The sequence below is a fragment of the Asparagus officinalis genome, chromosome 5 (genome assembly GCF_001876935.1).
Source record: "Asparagus officinalis chromosome 5, Aspof.V1, whole genome shotgun sequence".
In the NCBI taxonomy this organism is placed as follows: Eukaryota; Viridiplantae; Streptophyta; class Magnoliopsida; order Asparagales; family Asparagaceae; genus Asparagus; species Asparagus officinalis.
Genome location: NC_033798.1, coordinates 88,901,702 through 88,922,761, shown reverse-complemented (window position 1 = coordinate 88,922,761; position 21,060 = coordinate 88,901,702). Strand labels below are relative to the sequence as shown.

Here is a 21,060-nt window from a genome sequence, read left to right as displayed (position 1 = left end):
CATGACTCGACCCATGACTGTCATGAGTCGACTCATGATATCAACTCCCATTATCAAAAGTCTCTGCTGAGTCGACTTATTATCTTATGAGTCGACCCATGAGTCATGAGTCGACTCATCGAGAGTTTTCTGGGTTTTGTGGATCGGGTTTGTTTGGGTTTCGGGTCGAGTTTTAACTGTTCATATATATTCTCCTCCACCCGAAAACACCTCTTTTCATCAGTTCTCCCCAGAGAAACCCTAGCCTTCTATCCCCCTCAAAACCCTAGTTCGTTTTTGGGCGTTTTTGGGAGATTTTCGAGGGATTTCAGCAGGTCCTTGTGGTTTGTAGCGAGGGGAATCGTTCTTCAACACATCTGAGGTGAGTAGCATCTCGCCCAATCTCTCTCCCATGTTTTTATCAGTTTATAAATGTTTTTTATGAGTCATGTTTTTATCAGTTTATAAATGTTTTTTATGAGTTTTATTGAGCCTAAGACTTATTTTCAAGTATAAATCAATGTTCTTATTATGAGTTTTATTGAGCCTAAGACTTATTTTCAAGTATAAATCAATGTTCTTATTAGTGTAAATGCTAGAAAAATCATGTGTTTCAGATTTTAAAATCCCCACCAATGAGTTTTTGATAAAAACCCAGATCTGGGAATTTATGTAAGGAAATGAAAATATGAGTTTTATTTGTTTAAATGCTCTCTTTCATGTTTAGGGGTTAAATGTTAGATCTAACATGCAAGTGTTCGTTTCTCATGCTAGATTTGAATTTCTTTCACTGTCTCATAGTTTAGAATTGATAGTTATGGAAGTGTAAATCAGTGTAGTGGAAGTATGGAACGAGATGACGAGTTGCAGTTGTGAAATATCCAGCTTTCACCTCGTGAGTCGACTCATGACTTATCATGAGTCAACTCATCAGGTTGAGTCGACCCATGACTGTTATGAGTCGACTCACGAAGTCATTTTCTGAGTCATGAGTCATGAGTCGACTCATAGCTGATTATGAGTCGACTCATCGAAGTTTTTCCTATTTTGTTTGTGTTTCTGCTTGATCACCTACTGTGCTTATACTTTCATACAGTGTTCATATAAAACCGAGTGTACTATTTAGCATTTTTGAATATGAGAAGTTGTCTTGTTTATCGGATATTAAGTTGCAGTATTTATGATTTCATTTACACATGTAAGATGACTTTTCTGACACAAGCTTAGAGCTGTATAGCGAGGCATGTACAAGAGTAGAATATGTATACCTTTACTATTAGTATTCCATGGTTTATATACTGTATAGCGAGGCATGTACAAGAGTAGAATATGTATACCTTTACTATTAGTATTCCATGGTTTATATATACAGTCCTCGTATTGGACTATAATCCATTAAAGTCCTCGTGTTGGACTATAATCCATTAAAGTCCTCGTGTTGGACCATAATCCATTAAAGTCCTCGTGTTGGACAATAATCCATTACAGTCTTATGTTGGATAATTACTAAACCTTGAGTATGTTGCTTAACCGAGTTTGGAACACAATATATTATATGAGGCTGGGACATGATAGCTACCTAGGCTGGACATGACACTTAGTGTAGCTTTGACATGTTTAAATTGTATCAGTAGAGATGAGTTTATATTCTTTTCTTTTTTGTTCCTTGGGTTAAACCTCGTGTTTAGTATTTAGGGATTTACAGTTTGAGATATACGGTATATACATGAGGGTTTCCTTGTTTGGATTATTTCGCTCGACGTACCTATGCTCATGTTGTAATTTCCTAAGTACTAAAACCCACTATTGTTAGTATAAATAATTTTATATTTTTATGTATTAACTGTATTTTCATATACAACGAGCCCTATCCCTTGGGGTTGGTTGTGATGTTTCTCGCTAGCGCTTTGACGCTCGTTGTCCCTCCCCTTTTCAGGTAACGAGCCCGGAGCCCGGAGAGTCGCAGGTTGAGGGCGATTTTTTTTTATTAGCGCCTGTTTATCCTCTTATTAGATGTATTTCATTTTGTACTCCACTTGAGACATTTTTAGACTTGAGAGATTTATATTCTAGAGTTGTAAAAGCTGTGTGCCTTATTTCATGTATCAGATGTTTTGTATTGTGAGACATGTTGAGATCTCCAGACTGTTATTATTCATTTCAGACATTGACTATGTATTCCAGCTGATTTGATTGATGAGATGTATTAATCCGAGATCTATCATTTCATCATGTACTTATTGTAAAATCTTTTACTTGCTTTGTACCTACACCTGTTGTTGATTCCACTAGAGAGGTAGTAATTGTGATGGTGAAACATGTTATTACACGGTGTGGTACATGACAGGTTTGACATTCCTGGTTTTACCTCGGACTGCAGCCTTGTGTGAACCCAGGGGCGTCACACAACAGAATTTGTAGCTTGCTATGAGGTATCCAATCAGGGAGTATGACTGCGAAATTTTATCACGGGACTACACATTTTGGAAAATATGGAAAGACCACTAAGGTTATATTGTGATAATTAATCTGCAGTAATGTATTCTAATAACAACAGGAGCTCAACTAAGTCAAAACATGTTGATATTAAGTTCTTAGTTGTGAAAGAAAGGGTACAGAGTGAACAAATATCCATAGAGCATATTGGGACAAACTCCATGATAGTTGATCCTCTTACTAAAAGATTACCACCTAAGGTCTTTCATGAGCACACTGCTCATATGAGTATGGTATTGTTTGAGGATATCATGATTTAGTGAGAGTTTATGATTGTGGTGCTTTATATTAGGTTGTATTGTCTGATCAGAGTAAAGTTTTTCAGTTCATACACTCTAGTACATTATGTTGAGGTTGACCTCACTAAAGTTTAAGGTCGGACTAGTTAAAAATAGACATGTATTGATCACATTGATTGTAATTTTTATGCTGTACATCCATGATTGATCTATGTTGTTTGATTGTATTGATATATGTGACCATTGATGGGTTTAGTTACGATAAATGTGACGAAGACCACTTTGATCCTATATTGATATACTCAATGGACGAGATTGTTTGGAAATACCCTTTTCAATGATATCAATTTTTGAGCTCATAAGGTTATACACACTTTAAGGAAACACATGGTGCCCAAGTGAGAGATTGTTGGATTTAAATCTAATTAAATCTAATTTGTGGGCACATATGTTTATCTGTGTGTATTACTATTCTTAAGGATAACCCGCATAAAGTGATCAATCAATTTGGATTAATGGGTATTTAAATAAATCATGGGCTAAATGTGCAGATATCAGGTTGTAATTATAATTTGATGAGGGACCAAATTATAAATGTACAACATATATATATAACACACTCAATTCTCTTATCCCCATCTAAAGAGATACTAGAGGAGAAACCCTAAGATTAGAAGATCATCAAAACCCTAATTCAGATCTAAGTAATAAATTCGGGTATAGCTTCCGCTCTTATTGATGTTTAATCTCTATGACTTAATCACGATTAAGTTCAACAGGCACCAATCAAGAATATAAAGAAAATAGATTTTTCTTGTCGAGAATATTCATTATTGTCAAGAATGTTAGGGATCGAGTGATTGAAAGATCCCCACATTGTATTTCTCATAATTTTAGCCGAAGAGGATAAGCTATTAGATATTGGCCCCAATTCCTATTTAAACTCATATAACTTTTCTTATCATTTCCAATATGAGGCTATACTCATGTATATACGAGTATCCTAATAATCTTCTTCTTCATTCGTTAGCATAGTTCATACCAAGCATATTAGTCGACCTCCAGACACCTGCGTCAAGTTTAAAAAAAAATCTTAAATTATAAAGTATTTGCCTCATTCATATTTAAACTCACCAATTTTCCGTATCATTTACATGGCGAAGCTATGTTTACGTATGAGTATCTTAATATATAGATGCACGGTAGGGGTACGTGCCATAATTTGGCAGGGGCCGGGTGCCATAATTTAGGGGACTAGTTTTGACTGTCGGGGCTATATATGTATTCTTTATTTAAACTCGAACATGATTGCCTTCAGAATGACGAGCTCAAAAGGCGCCCAGATTCCTATTAGACGTGGAGAATCTTGGATGGAAGTAGTACACAACCTTTTCCGTAGTACCCAGACCTTTGACAAATATAATTTTATAGAGATTGCTTTGCTGGAACGACAAGAACTCCAATAATGGAAAGGACACGCAGTACAAGGACATCATCAACACGGGGATCAATGTTTCATATAATTTTGGCCGACTCTTATCTTTTTCCCGACAATGCTTTTTAGCACATGCCTACAGTAGGCGAAGAAATATTAGAAGCGGTCACTTTAAGAAACGTTCCTCGAAGTTGCACAAGAACTTATTGATCAGCGTCTTCTGGAGGCATTCGATCTCTCGCTATGAACTTATTGATCAGCGTCTTCTGGAGGCATTCTCTCGCTGTGCATTAAGGTAGACAGCGGCAACCGGGGAACCGAGGCCATTTTGTTGAGCGAAAAGGCGCGTGTTGAAGTGATTTCTTGATGATGGCGGTCGGATCGTCGGTGCTGCGAGGCGGCCCCTTTGCTGGAACACGACGAACACGTATCTGTGGATACCTATGTCTGGCGCCGGATTTTTATACTCTACAACTTCTCGCCCTGCTCCATCGATCCAGCCAAAAATGGACAGGACCAATTAGTAATTGGACAGAAAGTTAGAATATCTATATATACTACATTACGAACATAAAATCTAAGTGAGGGTAAGCAAGTGTGAAGGAATTGGGAGATAATATGGTGTTTGTGAAATGTTGGAATTACGCCTCAAAAACCTTTTAATAAAATTTCTACTGTCTATGAATTTTATTTGGCTTCTATTATACTTTGGATCTTAGTCTGATTCGCCCCAGCTTGATCATTGAAGCCCATGTGCGGGTGTCTACANAGCCTTGTTAATTTGGACTGTGAGATTGACTAATGATTAAGAGCTCTCATAATAAAAGAAAGAGGCTCCGTTTGGTTTGAGGTAAATTGGAAATGAAAAGAAAAAGGAGAACTATGTTCCGATGTTTGGTTAGAGGGAAAGATAAAAGGAAACTGAAAGCTAGATTACTTGAAGAAAATATGCTTTTGAAGTTTTCATTACAGTTTTCTTTCTCGGAACGTTATAAAATGGACGGAATATTTTGTCAGGGCCGAGTAATACCTCCTTCACGAGTCCAGGATGCGCTGGATGTAAGTCGTTATCATGTGGGCCCCACCCATATAATTAAAATGTTTCACTGGACCAACATGCTATTTGTAGTTGCACATAAAGAGGGATATTTCTACACTATACCCTTGAAACTTTCTTATATCAAAATTAAACCTCAAATCATTAAACTTGTTATAAAGTACCCCAACTTTTAAGCTATTTCAGAATTAGACCCAAAAATCATTGAAGTTGACTTTATGTCTCAATTCTCATAAGTTTTATAAAAAGATTCCCTCCAATTGTTACCGTTACTCTTGCTGAACTAATTTGAAACAAATTATGACAATTGGTGAACATAATAGAACTTAAATGATTTGAGGGGCTAAAATTTGAAATAACTTAAGGGGACTTAATAGTCGTCTTAATAATTTTAGGGACTATTTTAGAATCTTAGCAGTTATTATTTACTTTTTTGTTTAAACTGGATTTTTAATGTTTGTATTGATAGAAAATTGTTAGTAAGTCACTTTATTTATTCTTTTTCTCGGTGTGATTTTTAGCGGTTTAAAATTTTCAATGTGATATGTTTGTACTTATTTTCACTTATACGGATTCAATATACTATTCTCAATGATTTAAAACTTGTAGCAATATCAATATACTATTCTCAATGATTTAAAAATTGTAGCAATATATATTACTTTCTCCTATATAGTTTTTTTTGTATAAGGCATTCCGCAAGACTCTTTTTCTTCATATACAAAAAAAAAAGAAAAAAAAAACAAAACAAAACAAAAAACCAATAACGAAAAACAAAAAAAAAACCAAAAAAACGCTTGTACCTTTAAAAAAAGCATGTACATGATCCACATATTGTCCTCATTAAGTCATTATAAATAATTTAAAATTGAAAATGTTTATAAAATTAATAAATTGATGGGCGCCATTGTATAATATAAACCAATTGTATTATCTATATCATTTTTTGAACAATCAAACATAAACTGGTTCTTCATTATGTTTCTTCAAATTCTTCTTCTAATTTTCATCCTAACCAAACATGAAAAAGTAATCCATTTCTTTTTCTTTCCCTTTCTTTTCCTTTTTCTTTCATTTTCTTTTCCTTTTCCTTTTCTTTTCTTTCATTTCCCCTCAATCCAAACATAGCCTTAAGAGTTCAATTTTACAATCAAGGAAAAGGAGGGGGAGGGGGAGGGGGGTGTTAAGGTTCTTTGAGAGTTAGGCTTTTGGCCTTTTGAGATCTTATACTGCTTTCTTTTTTCATAGTGAAATTTCTCCAACACCTCTATTTGGACGTAGCCTAAATTGGGTAAACCACGTAAATCTTTGTGTTTGCAATTGCTTGTTGTTTATTCTCACCATTGTTCTTCACAATTATTTCCTCTAGATTGTGCACTTATTCTAATAAATTTGTATCAGAGTTTTGATTTTCAATTTTTTTGTGCGTATATAAGATGTCTTGCAAAATATAGGATTGAGAAGCGTAAGGTCCCGAAAAAGACAAATAACCCGTTCTCTTAACTGTTTTAGTTGTGAGAAGAGATTCTATCGCTTAGTAAGAATCTTTTTACAATCGCTCTTCTTCAAATACAGAAGAGGAGAATGTTGATTCGACTTCTCCTTTATTTAACATGGGTTCTATATGGCGATGACATGCCTCACTCGATACTCGTGACGAGCTAACTTCTCGTTGACGATCGGAACAAGATTGCTTCAATTTGAGGAGAAAACAACCTCTGTTGAGTGCTTGAGCCACTGCTAGTGATGCTTGAGTGCGTCTAGGTGCTCTCTAAATGCTCTCTAAGTGCGTTCCTCCACGTGTGTCTCCCATTGGCCTTTTCCTACCTGCTCATAACTATTTATAGGCCTTTCGCGCATAACTGACGTGCTGATTGTGGTATCAAGAGCGTAACTGACTCCTTAGATTTAGCTCACATAAGCTGACTGAGTCTTCATGGCCGTTAGCCTTCTGCCGTTGACATTCGCTTGATGAGACGAGCTTCGCTGGGTGGTGAGGTTTGTCTGATGAGACGATCCTCACTATATGGTGAGGTTCGTCTGACGAGACGAGTCTTGCTGCATGACGAGCCTCATCCTTGAATGAATTTCATCTTCTGAAGGAGCTTTGTTTTCAATGATGAGCTTCATTTTCTAAAGGAGCTTCACCTTTAATGACAAGCTTCGTTTATGGGCGAACTTCTTCTTCAATGAGAAGCTTCATCTTCTGAGGGGCGAGGTGCTGCTTGGTGAGGTTCGTCTTTGATGACCTTCGTCTTTTGAATGGGCTTCAATGATAAGTTTCAAACCTCGTCTTTAATGACGAGCTTCATCATCTGAGTGATGAGGTGTTACGAGTCTTGCCTTAGCTGAGATGAGCTTCATCGACTGAGACGAGGCTCATCATTATGATGACCCTCATCATACTTGTAGTGAGCTTCAACCCTCCTTTGTCTCTTAACATTTTTAGTGCCTACAATAAGTTCGATCATGATGTTAATTTCGGTCTTTAGCAAGCGAAGATGCATGCTATCTTGTTCAGTAAGGATTACAAAAGGCTTTGTTGGGGAAAGAGAAGATAATGAAAGAAGATGAAAATTTTGTGATGGATGAAAAGGCTTAAATTCAGTCTAATTGTGTTTGTTGAATGACGTTCTTGGAAAGTTGTGTACGAGAAGATTGCAATGAGTCTATGGCTCAAATTGAAATCTCCAAACATGACAAAAACTCTCACTAATTGAATTCACTTGAAACAAAAATTGTTTATACTTCACGTGACAGAAGGTATACCTATTAAACCACATCTTGATAAATTTAATTCTATTATCATGGATCGGAGAATGCAGATATAAAGGTAGAAGATTAAGGTTAGGCTTTATTACTGTTGCATTCTTTAGCGCCGCGTACGAGAACTTTAGGGAAATTATAATATATGACAGAGAATCTATATCGATGGAAGATGTGAAATCATCTTTATTCTTAAAAGAGTTGATGGTCAAAGAGTTGACTAAATCTAGTGATAGCAAAGTTGAAGCCCTACATGTTTGAGGCAGAAACATGGAGCGTGGTTCTAAAAGGAAAATCAAGTCAAGATCAAAGCAGAATACTAAGAGCAAATTCTGTAACTATTACAAGAAGAAAGGCATGTCATAAATGAGTGTTAGAAATCTTAAAAATAAAGATAAGAAGGAAAAATAGAGAAAAAAAGATTTCACAGAGCTAGCATTATCGAGAATGATTTTGACGGTTTTGTTCTCTTGACTACAAATTCAGGCAAATCCAAGAATGATTGGATTTTAGACTCCAGTGGTACTTATCACATGTGGCATAATAAAAATTAAATTTCTGGCTACAAGTTAAATTTCTACCTACAAGTTAGTTGAAGGCAACTGTGTGCTTATGGGAATGACCCTCATTATAAAGTGATGGCATTAATACAATTGAAATTAGAATAAATTATGGTATTATGAGAACATTATTAGATGTTCGTCATGATTTAGATTTGATGAAGAATCTCATATCTCTAGGCACTCTTGAAGCTAACGGGTGCAACAACTAAAAATAAAATTTTGACAATTTCTAGAGATGCCTTAGTTATCATGAAGGTAAAAAGATTAGGAAATCTATACATCTTATAATGAAAGACAGTTACATGTGTTATTATAGTTATTACATAGTCATTATCAGAGACCGATGCCACCAAGTTGTGGTATATGAGATTGGGTCATAAGAGAGAGGGCCATGATTATATTTAATAAGAGAAGACTTCTTTATAGGTCAGAATACATGGATGACAAATTTTTATAAGAATTGGGTGTTTGAAAAGTGAAATCATGTCAGTTTCAGTGCAGTTATACATGGAACCAAAGGTACATTGGATTACATTCATTCTGATTTGTGGGGGACTTCGCGTGTTCCTTTGAAGGATGGCGTAAGATATATGTTGATATTCATTGATGATTACTCAAGAAGGTTTAGGTTTACATGCTAAAAGCAAGGATGAAGTGTGCAAATATTTTAAGCAATGAAACGCATTGATTGAGAAGCAAACTGACAGAAAAATTAAGAGGCTAAGAACTGATAATAGATTAAATTTCACTCTTTGGAGTTTGACGAATACAACAAGGATGAGGGTATAGTTAAACATCAGGCAATGCCACACACATCACAAAAAAATGACATTGTAGAATAGAGGAATATGACTCTTCTTAAGAGAGCTGATTGCATATTGTTGAATGCAGGTTTGTCGAAAGATTTTTGGGCTGAAGTAGTATCAACAGCATGTTACCTAGTGAATCCCTCTTCATACACATCCATTAATTGCAAGACATCAGAAGAGGTATGGTCTGGCCATTCTGCTAATTATTCTAATTTAAGAATATTTGGTTGTCCTACATATGCACATCTAGACTAGGATAAATTAGAACTTAGATCTAAAAAATACATTTTTATTTATTATTCCTCTAGGATGAAGGGATGTAAGTTGTGGTGCCATGATCCTAGATCACCTAAGTTCCTGATTGAGAAAAATATAATATTTCATGAATATGCTATGTTGCTTCTAAAAGAAGATATTGTTGTTGTTCTTTTTGATGCAAGTACTACACATAAGAGTGCTGGAGAAAAGGTGGAGTTGGAGATAGATTCTCATAATTTAATTCAAGAACTAGTTGTTGGTTTGTCTAAAAATAATAAGACAATAGAAATTACAACAAAAAATGACATTTATAGTATTGCAAAAGGCAAAAAAAGAGATTGACGAAGCCACCTCAAAGATATACATATTTAGCTATTGCATATGCATTGTCGGCGGCTCAAGAGATATAGGTGATGCAAGAGAACCGAACAATTTTTTAGAAGCCACTTCATCACATGATTCTGTAAATTGGTTAATTGCTATAAATGAGAAGATGTAATCTATTCATAGAGATCAAACCTGAAGTTTGATAGTTCCTCCAAAAGGAAAAAAGAATCGTCGATTGTAAGTGAGTGTTCAAGAAAAAGGAAAGTAGTATAGATATTTCAGATGCAAGATGTAAGGCTTGGTTAGTTGCAAAAGGCCACAGTCAAGTTGAATGTATATTACAATGATGTTTCCCACTTATTGTTAAAGATACTCCCATTCGTATTTTATTATCACTGGTTATATTATATGATTTAAAGTTGCAGCAATTAGATATAAAAATAGCTTTCTTACATGATGAACTTGAAGAGCGGATTTTATACAGCAACCTAAGGATTTTGTAATTAAAGAAAAGAAGATCATGTTTATTTACTAAAGAAATCTCTATACGGCTTGAAGCAATCTCTTTGTCAATGGTACAAGAACTTTGATTCTTTCATGATCAGTCATGGGTTCAATAGGAGCAAATATGACACCTATGTGATGATGATTTCTTCATATATCTGCTATTGTATATCAATGATATGTTGATCTCAACTAAGAATAAATCTAAGGTGAACAGGTTAAAAACTCTACTTAGTGCAGAATTTGAGATGAAAGACTTGAGAGCAACAAAGAAAATTCTTGACGTGGAAATTTTTAGAGATCGGAAAAAAATTATGGTTGTCACAAAAAATTACATTGAGAAAGTACCCACTTGCTTTCAATATGCATAGATCAAAGTCGGTTACCACTCCTCTTGCAACACAATTTAGGCTATTGATATTATTCTCATTATTCTCACCTAGCATGGATGCGGATCGTGACTACATGCCTCAGGTGCCTATGTAAGTGCAATTGAGAGCATCATGTATGTGACAGTATGCACTCAACCGGATCTCTCACAAGCAATCAATGTTGTTAGTAAGTATATGACAAATCCTAAAAAAAAGCACTGACAAGTGGCAAAATGAGTCCTCTGATACTTGAAGGGAACTTCAAGTGTTGTCTTGGTATTTGGTGGAGATAGTGACACAAATTGCATTGCTACCGAATATGTTAGTTTGGATTTTTCTTGTGATTTGGATAAATGTAGATCAACTATGTCTTATATTTTAAATGTAGATCAACTATGTCTTATATTTTTACTCTTTCGGGAGTTCCTATCTGTTGGAAGACAATGCTGTAACCTACTATTTATTTGTCTACTATAGAGGCGAAGTTCATGGTGTCTATACAAGCTGTGAAGGAAGGTATATGGCAGAGATTTTCATGTTGAATTGGGTGTTGACCAGAAAATTACTTTTGTTCATTGTGAGAGCCAAAGCACAATTCACTCGGCTAAGCATCCAACCTTCAATTCAAAATCAAAGCATATTAAGGCTCGATAGAGAGATTGTTGAGGAAGGTAAAGTAGTCTTAAAATAGATTGACACCAAGATTAATTCGGCAGATATACTGACGAAGCCATTATTAGTACTTGGACTTGCTTCATACCCAAGAGCGTTGAGGCACGTTGGGGCACAGTTTTAGGGGCGTGGATAAGACACTATTGAGAAAATCGAGAACTCATTCGAGTTGTTGAGTCAAAATGAAGATTGTTAAAATTATGCCTCAAAAGCCTTTGAATAGAATTTCTAATATCTATGAATTCTATTGGGTTTTTATTAGACTTTGGATCCTAGTCTAATTCGTCTCAACTTGATCACTGAAGCCCATGTGTGTGTCTGCACTTAGCAACTCTTTTCCGATTTAGACTCGATCGGATCAAAAGGGCTAGCAACCATGTTTATCGGGACTGTGAGATTGACTCATGATTAAGGGTTGATTAAGAGTTCTCATAATAAAACAAAGAGGTTTTGTCCTTTCCTAAGAGTTCAGTTTTTACGTTAGAGAAAGAAGAGAGTTTTTAGGGTTCTTTGAGATTTAGGCCTTTGGCCTTTTGAGATATTGTACTACTTTCTCTTTTCATAGTAAAATTTCTCTGACGTCTTTATCATAAACATAACCTAAATTGAGTGAACCATGTAAATCTCCGTGTTTTGGATTGCTTATCGTTTATTATGATGCTTGTTCTTTGAAATTTTTAGGGTGCTCGTTTATTCTCGTGTTCTCAATTGCTTGATTTGTTAAATTTTAAGTAGAAAAGGTAAGTACATTTACAAATTCTAGAAAAAACTTTTGTCATGCAGCATCCAATTTGATAAGAGCAAAACGTATAGCTTCCCAAAATAAAATTAAAATAATAAAGATAAATGTGACCTAATCAAATCACAGATTTTCAATTTAATCTAAAGAAAAGCATGTGGCTGATTTTAGCACTAATTGACCTTCAATTAAACAATCAGTCATGTTTTGAAAATTACTCCAAATCTTCTTATTTTGTAATTTATCCTCAAAACTATGGTATATTCTTGTTATATCCCCATCACACTGCTATGGAATAAAGGTGATTCTTTTATGTTAGGATAATTGTCCTTTTTTTTTAATTGATAAATCCGTCATATCAATTACTTGCTAGGTGATCTCTCTTCTCCCTATTTATTGAAAATTGCACCGGATCAAAGTTTGGTTTGGTTTGATTTGGTCTGGATCGTAATGGGGGTATATAAGAGAAGAACTCTCTCGAGGATTTAAGGACTATATAAGTGAAAATATGATAAAAAATAGGTCCAATTAATATGTTCAAGAAGTGAATCCTGTTGGGATTTTGTCTTTGATTCTTTGTATAACTTCATGAGAATTAGATAGGATTAAAGTTCTATCATGATTAGGAGTTTGGATTCTATCATGATTAAGAGTTTGGGTTTCATCATGATTAGGAGTTTTAATTCTATTCTAATTAGGAAGTTAGGCTAGAGATAGGGTTTGGTTTCCCTATATATATTCTTGTATTGGTTGAGGAAATTTTTTTTTTAAAAAAAAAAGAGAGGGTAGAGAAAAGATGTAGCAGAGAGAGCCAATATTCTTGTAATCTAGGGTTAACAGAGGGCGTAACCTAATTCAAGAATATTGGGCGAGAGGCGAGGATTTCAGGATCTTTATCTGTGCAAAAGATTACAAGGAGTGGGCTTTAGAGAGAATATGAGAGTTGATTATGTATGTGAGGTTGAGAGATTGGGAGACGAGAGTTGTGTGGTTCCTCTTGTAGTTCTCCCTGATACATAGTGAATTTCTCATATTGTTGCCTCGTGGATGTAGGTCGAAGTTGGTCGATCGAACCACGTAAATCCTGCTGTTCTTTTTCTTGATTGTGATCATTTTATATCTTGTTGATTGTGGGTTGCCTTCGGAGTTACGCATATTGTGGTAGGCGGGGAGACTGAAATTTCCCAACAATGGTTTCTGAGCTATGTTGATGGATCCGGGAGCGAGTTCCCAAGATAGAAGATGATGTCGTGCAAGATTGAAGATCGACGTTACAAGAATCAAGATGAAAAGAAAAAGAAAATAATTATTGTAGCAACGGTACTGTAGCAGAGGCGCAGCGGTCACTGTTCATGTGATCTGACGGTTCAGATTGACGTGTCTTTTGATCGATGATTTGGAGGCGGATTTTGGTGATCCAGGAGTCGTTCCTAGGGTTTTTCGACGTGCTGAATTCGTTTTTGGTATCGGTTTCATCAAATTCAAACTCCACAATGACTAAGTTAGAGAATGATGACTTCTTCGGGTCCGAAGTTTGATATTCTGCTATTCAATGGCAAAACAAATCTGATGGTAGATAAGGAGCAAGAGTTAGTTGGTGTGCAAACTCGAGGAGGACAGTGTTAGATTAGGTGGAGCTTGCAAGCGGGCACAACCGAGTGACACACAGGGTAATGGAGATGGTGGCATTGGACTTGAAGATGATGAGCACTCGTATTTGGTCCAAGCCAAGTGATGGAGGAGATAGAAGAATCCGCCTTGTAGTGTGGAGTAGGAGAGATGCACCGATATGATTCGAGACAAGCAATGCAGGTGGAGCACGAGGACAACAAGTGGGGGAAAGCTATTGTGAAACTCAGTTTGGGAGGAGAAGCAAGGTTGATTTACTTCTAATGTTAGAGGTGGCAAAGATCTTTTGGTGTACACAAGAGAGGTGGAGGCGCCACGATGAAGCAGATGATAGCGAGGGTCTGGGACGTCGCAGTTGGAGTGCAGGTGCTACAATTTGGAGTGCAAAAGAAATAGAAGACTCTAGCGGGAGAGGCAAAGTTACAAGACGATGATGATATATCTTCAAGGGAGTTTGGGAATCAAATCCAAAGTGGAGATTGTTGGGATTTTGTCTTTAATTCTTTGTATAACTTCATAAGAATTAGATAGGATTAGAGTTCTATCATGACTAATTAGGAAGTTAAGCTAGAGATAGGGTTTGGTTTCCCTATATATATATTCTTGTATTGGTTGAGGAAAAATTAAAAAAAGAAGAAGAGATGGTAGAGAAAAGATGTAGTAGAGAGAGAGCCAATATTCTTGTAATATAGGGTTAACAGAGGGCGTAACCTGATTCAAGAATATTGTGCGAGAGGCGAGAGTTTCGGAATTTTTATTCGTGCAAAAGATTACAAGGAGTGAGCTTTGGAGAGAATATGAGAGTTGATTATGTATATGAGGTTGAGAGATTAAGAGACAAGAGTTGAGTGGTTCCTCTTGTAGTTCTCCCTGATACATAGTGAATTTCTCGTATTATTGCCTCGTGAATGTAGGTCGAAGTTGGTCGACCGAACCATGTAAATCCTAGTGTTCTTTTTCTTGATTGTGATCGTTTTATATCTTGTTGATTGTGGGTTGGCTTCGGAGATGCGCATATTATAGTAGGCGGGGAGAGTGAAATTCCCCAACAAATCCTACATATCTATAGTATCTATACTAACTATAAAGAAATGGTGAGGGTATGTAAAATTTTTGATGAAAGGATGACATGTCCTCATTTCAACTATAGTTGAAAGCAAAAACAGTCCATACAATTTCTTCTCTTTCTTTTCCTTCAAGAACGTTTAAAAGAATTCATGGTATAAAATTAGGACCCATATAATTACATGTGCATTATATTTTAAATTGTAAAAGGGATAAAAATAAGGTTGAAGGTTTTTAGAAATAACAATACATATCTATGTATCTATAAATTGATATTGATATAATGAACATCAGGGACTAGGTTTGCAATATAACTCATTTTTTCTTAAAAGTTACACTAATAAACATATACATTTAGAGTTAAAAGTTTGAGTTAGATACATTGAGTCTGATTTTTATCAACTTTTAACATTTGGTGCACCCTTAATTAAAAGGTTTAACCCTCAGATTTTTCTTTTTTTTTTTCATATCGCGTGTATCTGCAATGTGCAGAATTTCTAATTTTATAGAAACAAAGTGAAGGTAAAAACAATTTAAGGAATCCTATTTAATTTCTCATTCCATACTGGTAATTTTGGAGAAACAATTGTTTATTTAGAATAATTTGGTAAATTTGAATTTTTTTTGAAGGAATATACATTTGACATTTCTTCCCTCCATGCATATTCCCTCTATTTCATTTCTACGCCTCATTAAATGTACTAACTCCCTACTTCTTATATCTTTTAAAACCAATAAAAATATATTTTCTAGCCACCCTTATAACCAAGTGAAAACTACAAGCAAGACCTTTAACTTATGTCTCTCTAACCATCATACTCCATTTAAAAGTACGAGTTCAGAAAAAATTTTCAATGGTCAATATTACCCTTCACTATTTTGAATATTTCATTTATATATTAATCTATCCTAATCATAATTACATCCTATCCTAATCCTACGTGAATCATCTATAGCTTAACAATTTAAAAAGTAATATTAATAAAATATATAAAACATCTTTATGGTATTAGTTTGCATCTATAGCTTAACAATTTAAAAAGTAATATTAATAAAATATATAAAACATCTTTATGGTATTAGTTTGTTAAGATAAAGAAATTATTTAAAAAGTAATATTAATAAAATATATAAAACATCTTTATGGTATTAGTTTGTTAAGATAAAGAAATTATGCGTAGCTCACATACTATAATACATGAAGTATTGCAAAAAAATTCTAAATTTTTTAAAATTACACAAAATATCTTGAAAAGTTTAAAATTCTAAAAACCATCGCGGTGTCTCGAAACTTAGAATAACAAACATGAAATTAAGAAATTAACAGCAGTTTACGAAGAATTTAAAATTTACAGTTAGCACCTCAATGTCTCAAAAATTATAGAAACACACTCTCAAAAGTTCATAAACAAGCACCCTGAAATTCTAAAATTTCATAACTTGTAAACAACATAGATAAATTTAAGGGATTACAATGATGCTCCCAAAAATTTCTAACATTTTAAAACTTAAAGCAACAAATATAAAATTAAGAAATTAATAGCATCCTCTGAAAAAATTAAAAATTTCAATTAACAACCTCAATATCTCAAAAATCTAAAAACAACCTCAAAAGTTTAAATTATAGAAACTCACCCTAAAATTCTAATATTTAAAAATTTGCAAATAATAAAAGATGAATTCAAGATATTATCCTTAGACACCTAAAATTTTAAAATTTATCGAAATTAACCTTAAAGTTACAAAAATTGTAAAAAAACTCCTTCAAAATTTAAAAATAATAAAAAAACTCTAAATTTTCAAAAATTTTAACAAGTACACATCAAATCTGTAAACTATTAATAGACCGCTAAAAATTTAAATTTTTCTAAAATTACTCTATAGTTTTAATAAATGAAAAAAGCACCCTCAAAATTTTTAAGTTACAAGAAATATCCTGACATTTAAAATAATTACCACCGACACATGAAACATAGAAGTTACAACTACCAAACTTAAAAGAATTTTTTTAAAAAAACCTATCTCAAAATTTTAAAAACTACAAATCATACTCTCAAAGTTCAAAACCATAAAAAGTTGCTAAATTTTTAAAAATTGGCAAAGAAAAGTATAATTGTTGGTATTTTTTCATTAAGATATGTGTGTGTGTGTATGTGTGTGAGTGAGTGTGTGTATAAGTGTGTGTATGTGTGTGTGAGAGTAAGTGAGTGAGTGAGTGTGTGTGTGTGTAATTTCCAATTTAGGGTTTACCATCGATCCCTTTTCAGCATCTAAAAATAGTATAAGTCGATAATGGTAAACAAAAGTAATAAGAACTGATTAAAACATTCGGCTAAGGAATAAAAATTTAAAAATATTATAGCTTAAAATTATCGTCACTATATAAATTAAAATAACCGCATATAATTTTACTAATAGGTTGGAGCAGGAAAATACATTAGTAAATTAATTGATAAATGTTTAAATACATAAAAATGATAAAAAAGTATAATATAATATCTTAGCATTAATTAATTATAATTTAGAAACATTAATTTTTAATATTATTAATATTTATAAGGTAAAAGAATACAAGGAATTACATATAGAGAAACTATCAAAATGTTCAGAAATACCCTTCAAAAGAATTAAGTTATTTTCATTGCAAATGAGAAAGTAACTGAAATAAATTTAAAATTCAAAAAATGTCCAAAAATCACTTGAATTTTCATTAACATAAAGCATATCTATTAAAGAAGCACTGACTAAGTTGCGTTAAAAAATAATTTAACAACTTTATCCCAATCAAAAAATAATTCTCCATGGAAGATATAAAAAAATTTGTAAGTATTCACAAATTTCATTCTTTGTTCTTCAAATACTAAAGAAATTAAATATTAATATTATAATTTATGGCAAATTGGTAATGAAAAATGTAAGTATTTAGTTTAGATCTTTGTAAAAAATAAAAGGGATATAGCAAATGTAATATTTGTTGGCCTTCTTGTTTTGATGATGATTTACAAACAATTTACTACTAATGTTGTTTGTCTAGTGTTTGTGTTTTCGTATTTATTCTAGGCAAACAACGAGTTGGAGGTTGGATGGATTGAGTCTACACGATCATATCAAGAGGAGGTTGGCGGAATTGTGGAGTGAAGCAACGTACAATTCAAGTTAAAGATCAAGTTCAAGCTTCATCCGCAAGTGTACCAAGTCAAGCTTAATTGAAGATCAAGATTGCTTGGGTAATGTAGTTTTAGATTTTATATTATGTGTGTTATATACTCTAAGCTCAATATCTATACACACACACTTATTGGTTTCTTCGTATATATATATAGTTATATATATAAACATAAGTTTTGTTTTCTATGTATATATATTTAGTTATATATATACATGCATGGTTTTGGGTTTTCATGTTTATAATATGAAATCACATATTTCATATTTACTATTGTGTTTTTGAAAACATTGCATAAAATATGCAATTTTGTGAAAATATTGTATTATTAGTTTATAGACTTCAATATCAGTTCATACATGTTTTACTAAGTCTATAAAAATATTTCACAAAGTTTCAAAAGTTGGTTTATGTCAAAACATCAAAATTCAAGTATCTCATATTTTCATGTTTTGGACTATTTTGTAAAATGATGATATTTTTCATTTGGGAAGTCCTTTCTGATAACCAGTCATTGTAGCATGTTTATTATCATGTCTACAATCATTCTCCAAAGTTTTACATTTTTTTTGGAATTTATTTGATATTTTTAAACAGTATTTCAAAATCAGATATACAGCCTTCAAAACCTGTTTTCTATGTATCAGTATTCGGTCGACCAAACCGGTCGACCGATCATTTGATATTTCATCACTGGGTGACAGAGAGTTGGTCGGTCGACCGGTCCGGTCGACCGAAAGCTCCATCGGTCGACCGCACCGGTCGACCGACGATAGTCCAGAACTGTTTCTTCGTGTGTTTGCTCTCCGTCGGTCGACCGACGAAATTTCCGGTCGACCGACAATAGATCCGTTGGCTTCCAACGGCTATTTCTCTGAGCTGTTTGCTGGGGCTGTTTTTGTCTTTTGTTAAGGGTTTTGACTGAGATTTAGAGTGGGTATAAATATCCTATTGCTGCTCTCTTTCAACCTAATAAGAGAAAAGTTTTTAAGAGGTTTATAAGTTTTGTTTAAGGGTTTAGTGTTTGTTTAAAAAAGATTTTAAGCATTTACAAGAGCTTGATTTGTGGAGCAAATTTCACAAGAGCAAGTGGAGATCATCCTTGGTGTTTGAGCATTCATTCTTGTCATCTATAGAGAAGTTTCCTTAAACTCAATTCTAGTATTTTATAAGTTTGTTCTTAATTTAATAAGCTAGATTTTATATTGAGTTTATATTGTTTTATCTCTTTGATCACACACAACCTATTGAGCTTATAGTATTTACATTCATAGTATATTTTGGGTTGTGGGGTTTGTGACTTAGAGTTGTGCCTAATTGAGTTCTCACCTTATTTAGAGAACAATCATTTGTTAAGCCTAATTGTAAGGATTCACTTGTAATACACTTGTACACCGAGAGAAGTGTGTGGTGAGAAACGGGGTCGAATCCAAGAGGAGTGGCGTCGGTTGACGTGCCTAGGGAGAGGTTGTAACCGAGCATTTGAGGAGGAGGACACGGGCTAGGACCAACATTTAGTGTGTGAGGTGTGATTGCATAGTGATTGTATTATGAGGTGTAAACGTTGTTCGGGTGAACGTAGAAAACCCGGTTGTGATAGTGGAGATCTCCTCGAGGTGAGGAGCGGAGACGTAGGTCGTGGGGACTAAACTCCGTAATCATATTGCTTGTTTGTGATTGCATTGGCGCACTTCCTTTTATGTTCATATCTTATATCACCTTTGTATATTGCTTGTTGATTATATTGTCCACTATCTAGTTTAGATTGTTTACCATTGAGTTTATATATCCTTGCACATATTTCTATCATATAGGATATATCTCATTGTTCATATTGCTTATCCTAGCTTATATTCTTGTTGTATTTCATACTTGCTAGGATAAATTATTAATTAATTTCAATTGGTATTTAAATCAGATTAGATTAGCATAAGACCCTAATCACCCCCCCTCTAGGGTCTAACAATATTATTAACAGAAACTCTTATTGGATGCACATCAGAAAAATTCATTATAGGAAGAAAAAGAGTTAGCTTCTAATCTTATTTAAGTACTAAATTAGGATCACAAAAAATTTCATATATATATATATATATATAACTTTTATATTCTAACATGGTCATCCTAACTTGGGTTACTGTGATACTATCTTAAGCTAAGTTTCTTTAATCATTAGATCAGAACTCCGAAGTTATCATAAGACTTGAGGATTATAGTTTAATATTCTAACAATTCTTTTTAAATCCCTATTAAATTTGTGGCCAACAAGATTCAAACCGGGGTTGGCTCTGTTACCATGTGAGAGTTCATCTAACAATTATATCAAAACTACGAAGCTATAATGAGAGTTTAGATTTATATTTTTATATTCTAATATTCCCTATAAGTTGAGCATCCTTTTTAATGGGCCAAAATCTGGAGTCACGTAGCAATGTTAATTTTTAGAAAATCCGCTACTATTTTGTGGCCAGTGAGATTAATTTGAACCTGAGTTGCTCTAATACCATCTTCAATGAAGTCCTTCTAACCATTAGATAAAACTCCGAAATTATGGTGAGAATTGAGGGGGTGCAAATTCTTTAAACATTGTGCAGTTAATTGTAATATTTTAGAAAGCGTTTGAATGATAATTCAAAAATATGTAGGGATGCAACTGCCCCTGGACATCACCATGTACATCCGCCATTAGTTGCACCATTGGTCTTTTTTTTGGAATTGACGATGTCATGGTAACCCTAGTGCTGTGAGAAAAAGTTTCTGAAAATATCGTGGTCCCTCCTTGAATTGTTGAATTTATGATTGATATCGGGCTAAAACATTTTTTCGTTCGCAACCATTTCTATAGCAGTTTTAGATTAGATGATTAGTGATTTTTTTTTTGAAAAAAAAAAGTTACAATTGCTTAATTTTTTCATTAAATTGCTCTAATCAATAATCAAGGATAGAGAGCGTACCGAAAGAAGCATCCGTTGTCCCTGGAATATC

The 21,060-nt window shown here is 33.9% G+C and overlaps 1 protein-coding gene across 1 annotated transcript in view; it reads right to left on the bottom strand.

The window, feature by feature from the left end:
- LOC109842973 (CEN-like protein 2) overlaps positions 4,163-21,060 on the bottom strand; it is a 19,168-nt gene continuing 2,270 nt past the window's right edge. Inside the window, exons 3-4 of the mRNA XM_020411892.1 lie at positions 21,030-21,060; positions 4,163-4,632 (exon numbers count right to left, since the gene is read on the bottom strand). The exon at positions 21,030-21,060 is cut by the window's right edge and continues 9 nt beyond it. Coding sequence (XP_020267481.1) covers positions 4,406-4,632; positions 21,030-21,060 — 258 coding nt within the window. The 3' untranslated portion in view covers positions 4,163-4,405. The remainder of the gene's footprint in view (positions 4,633-21,029) is intronic.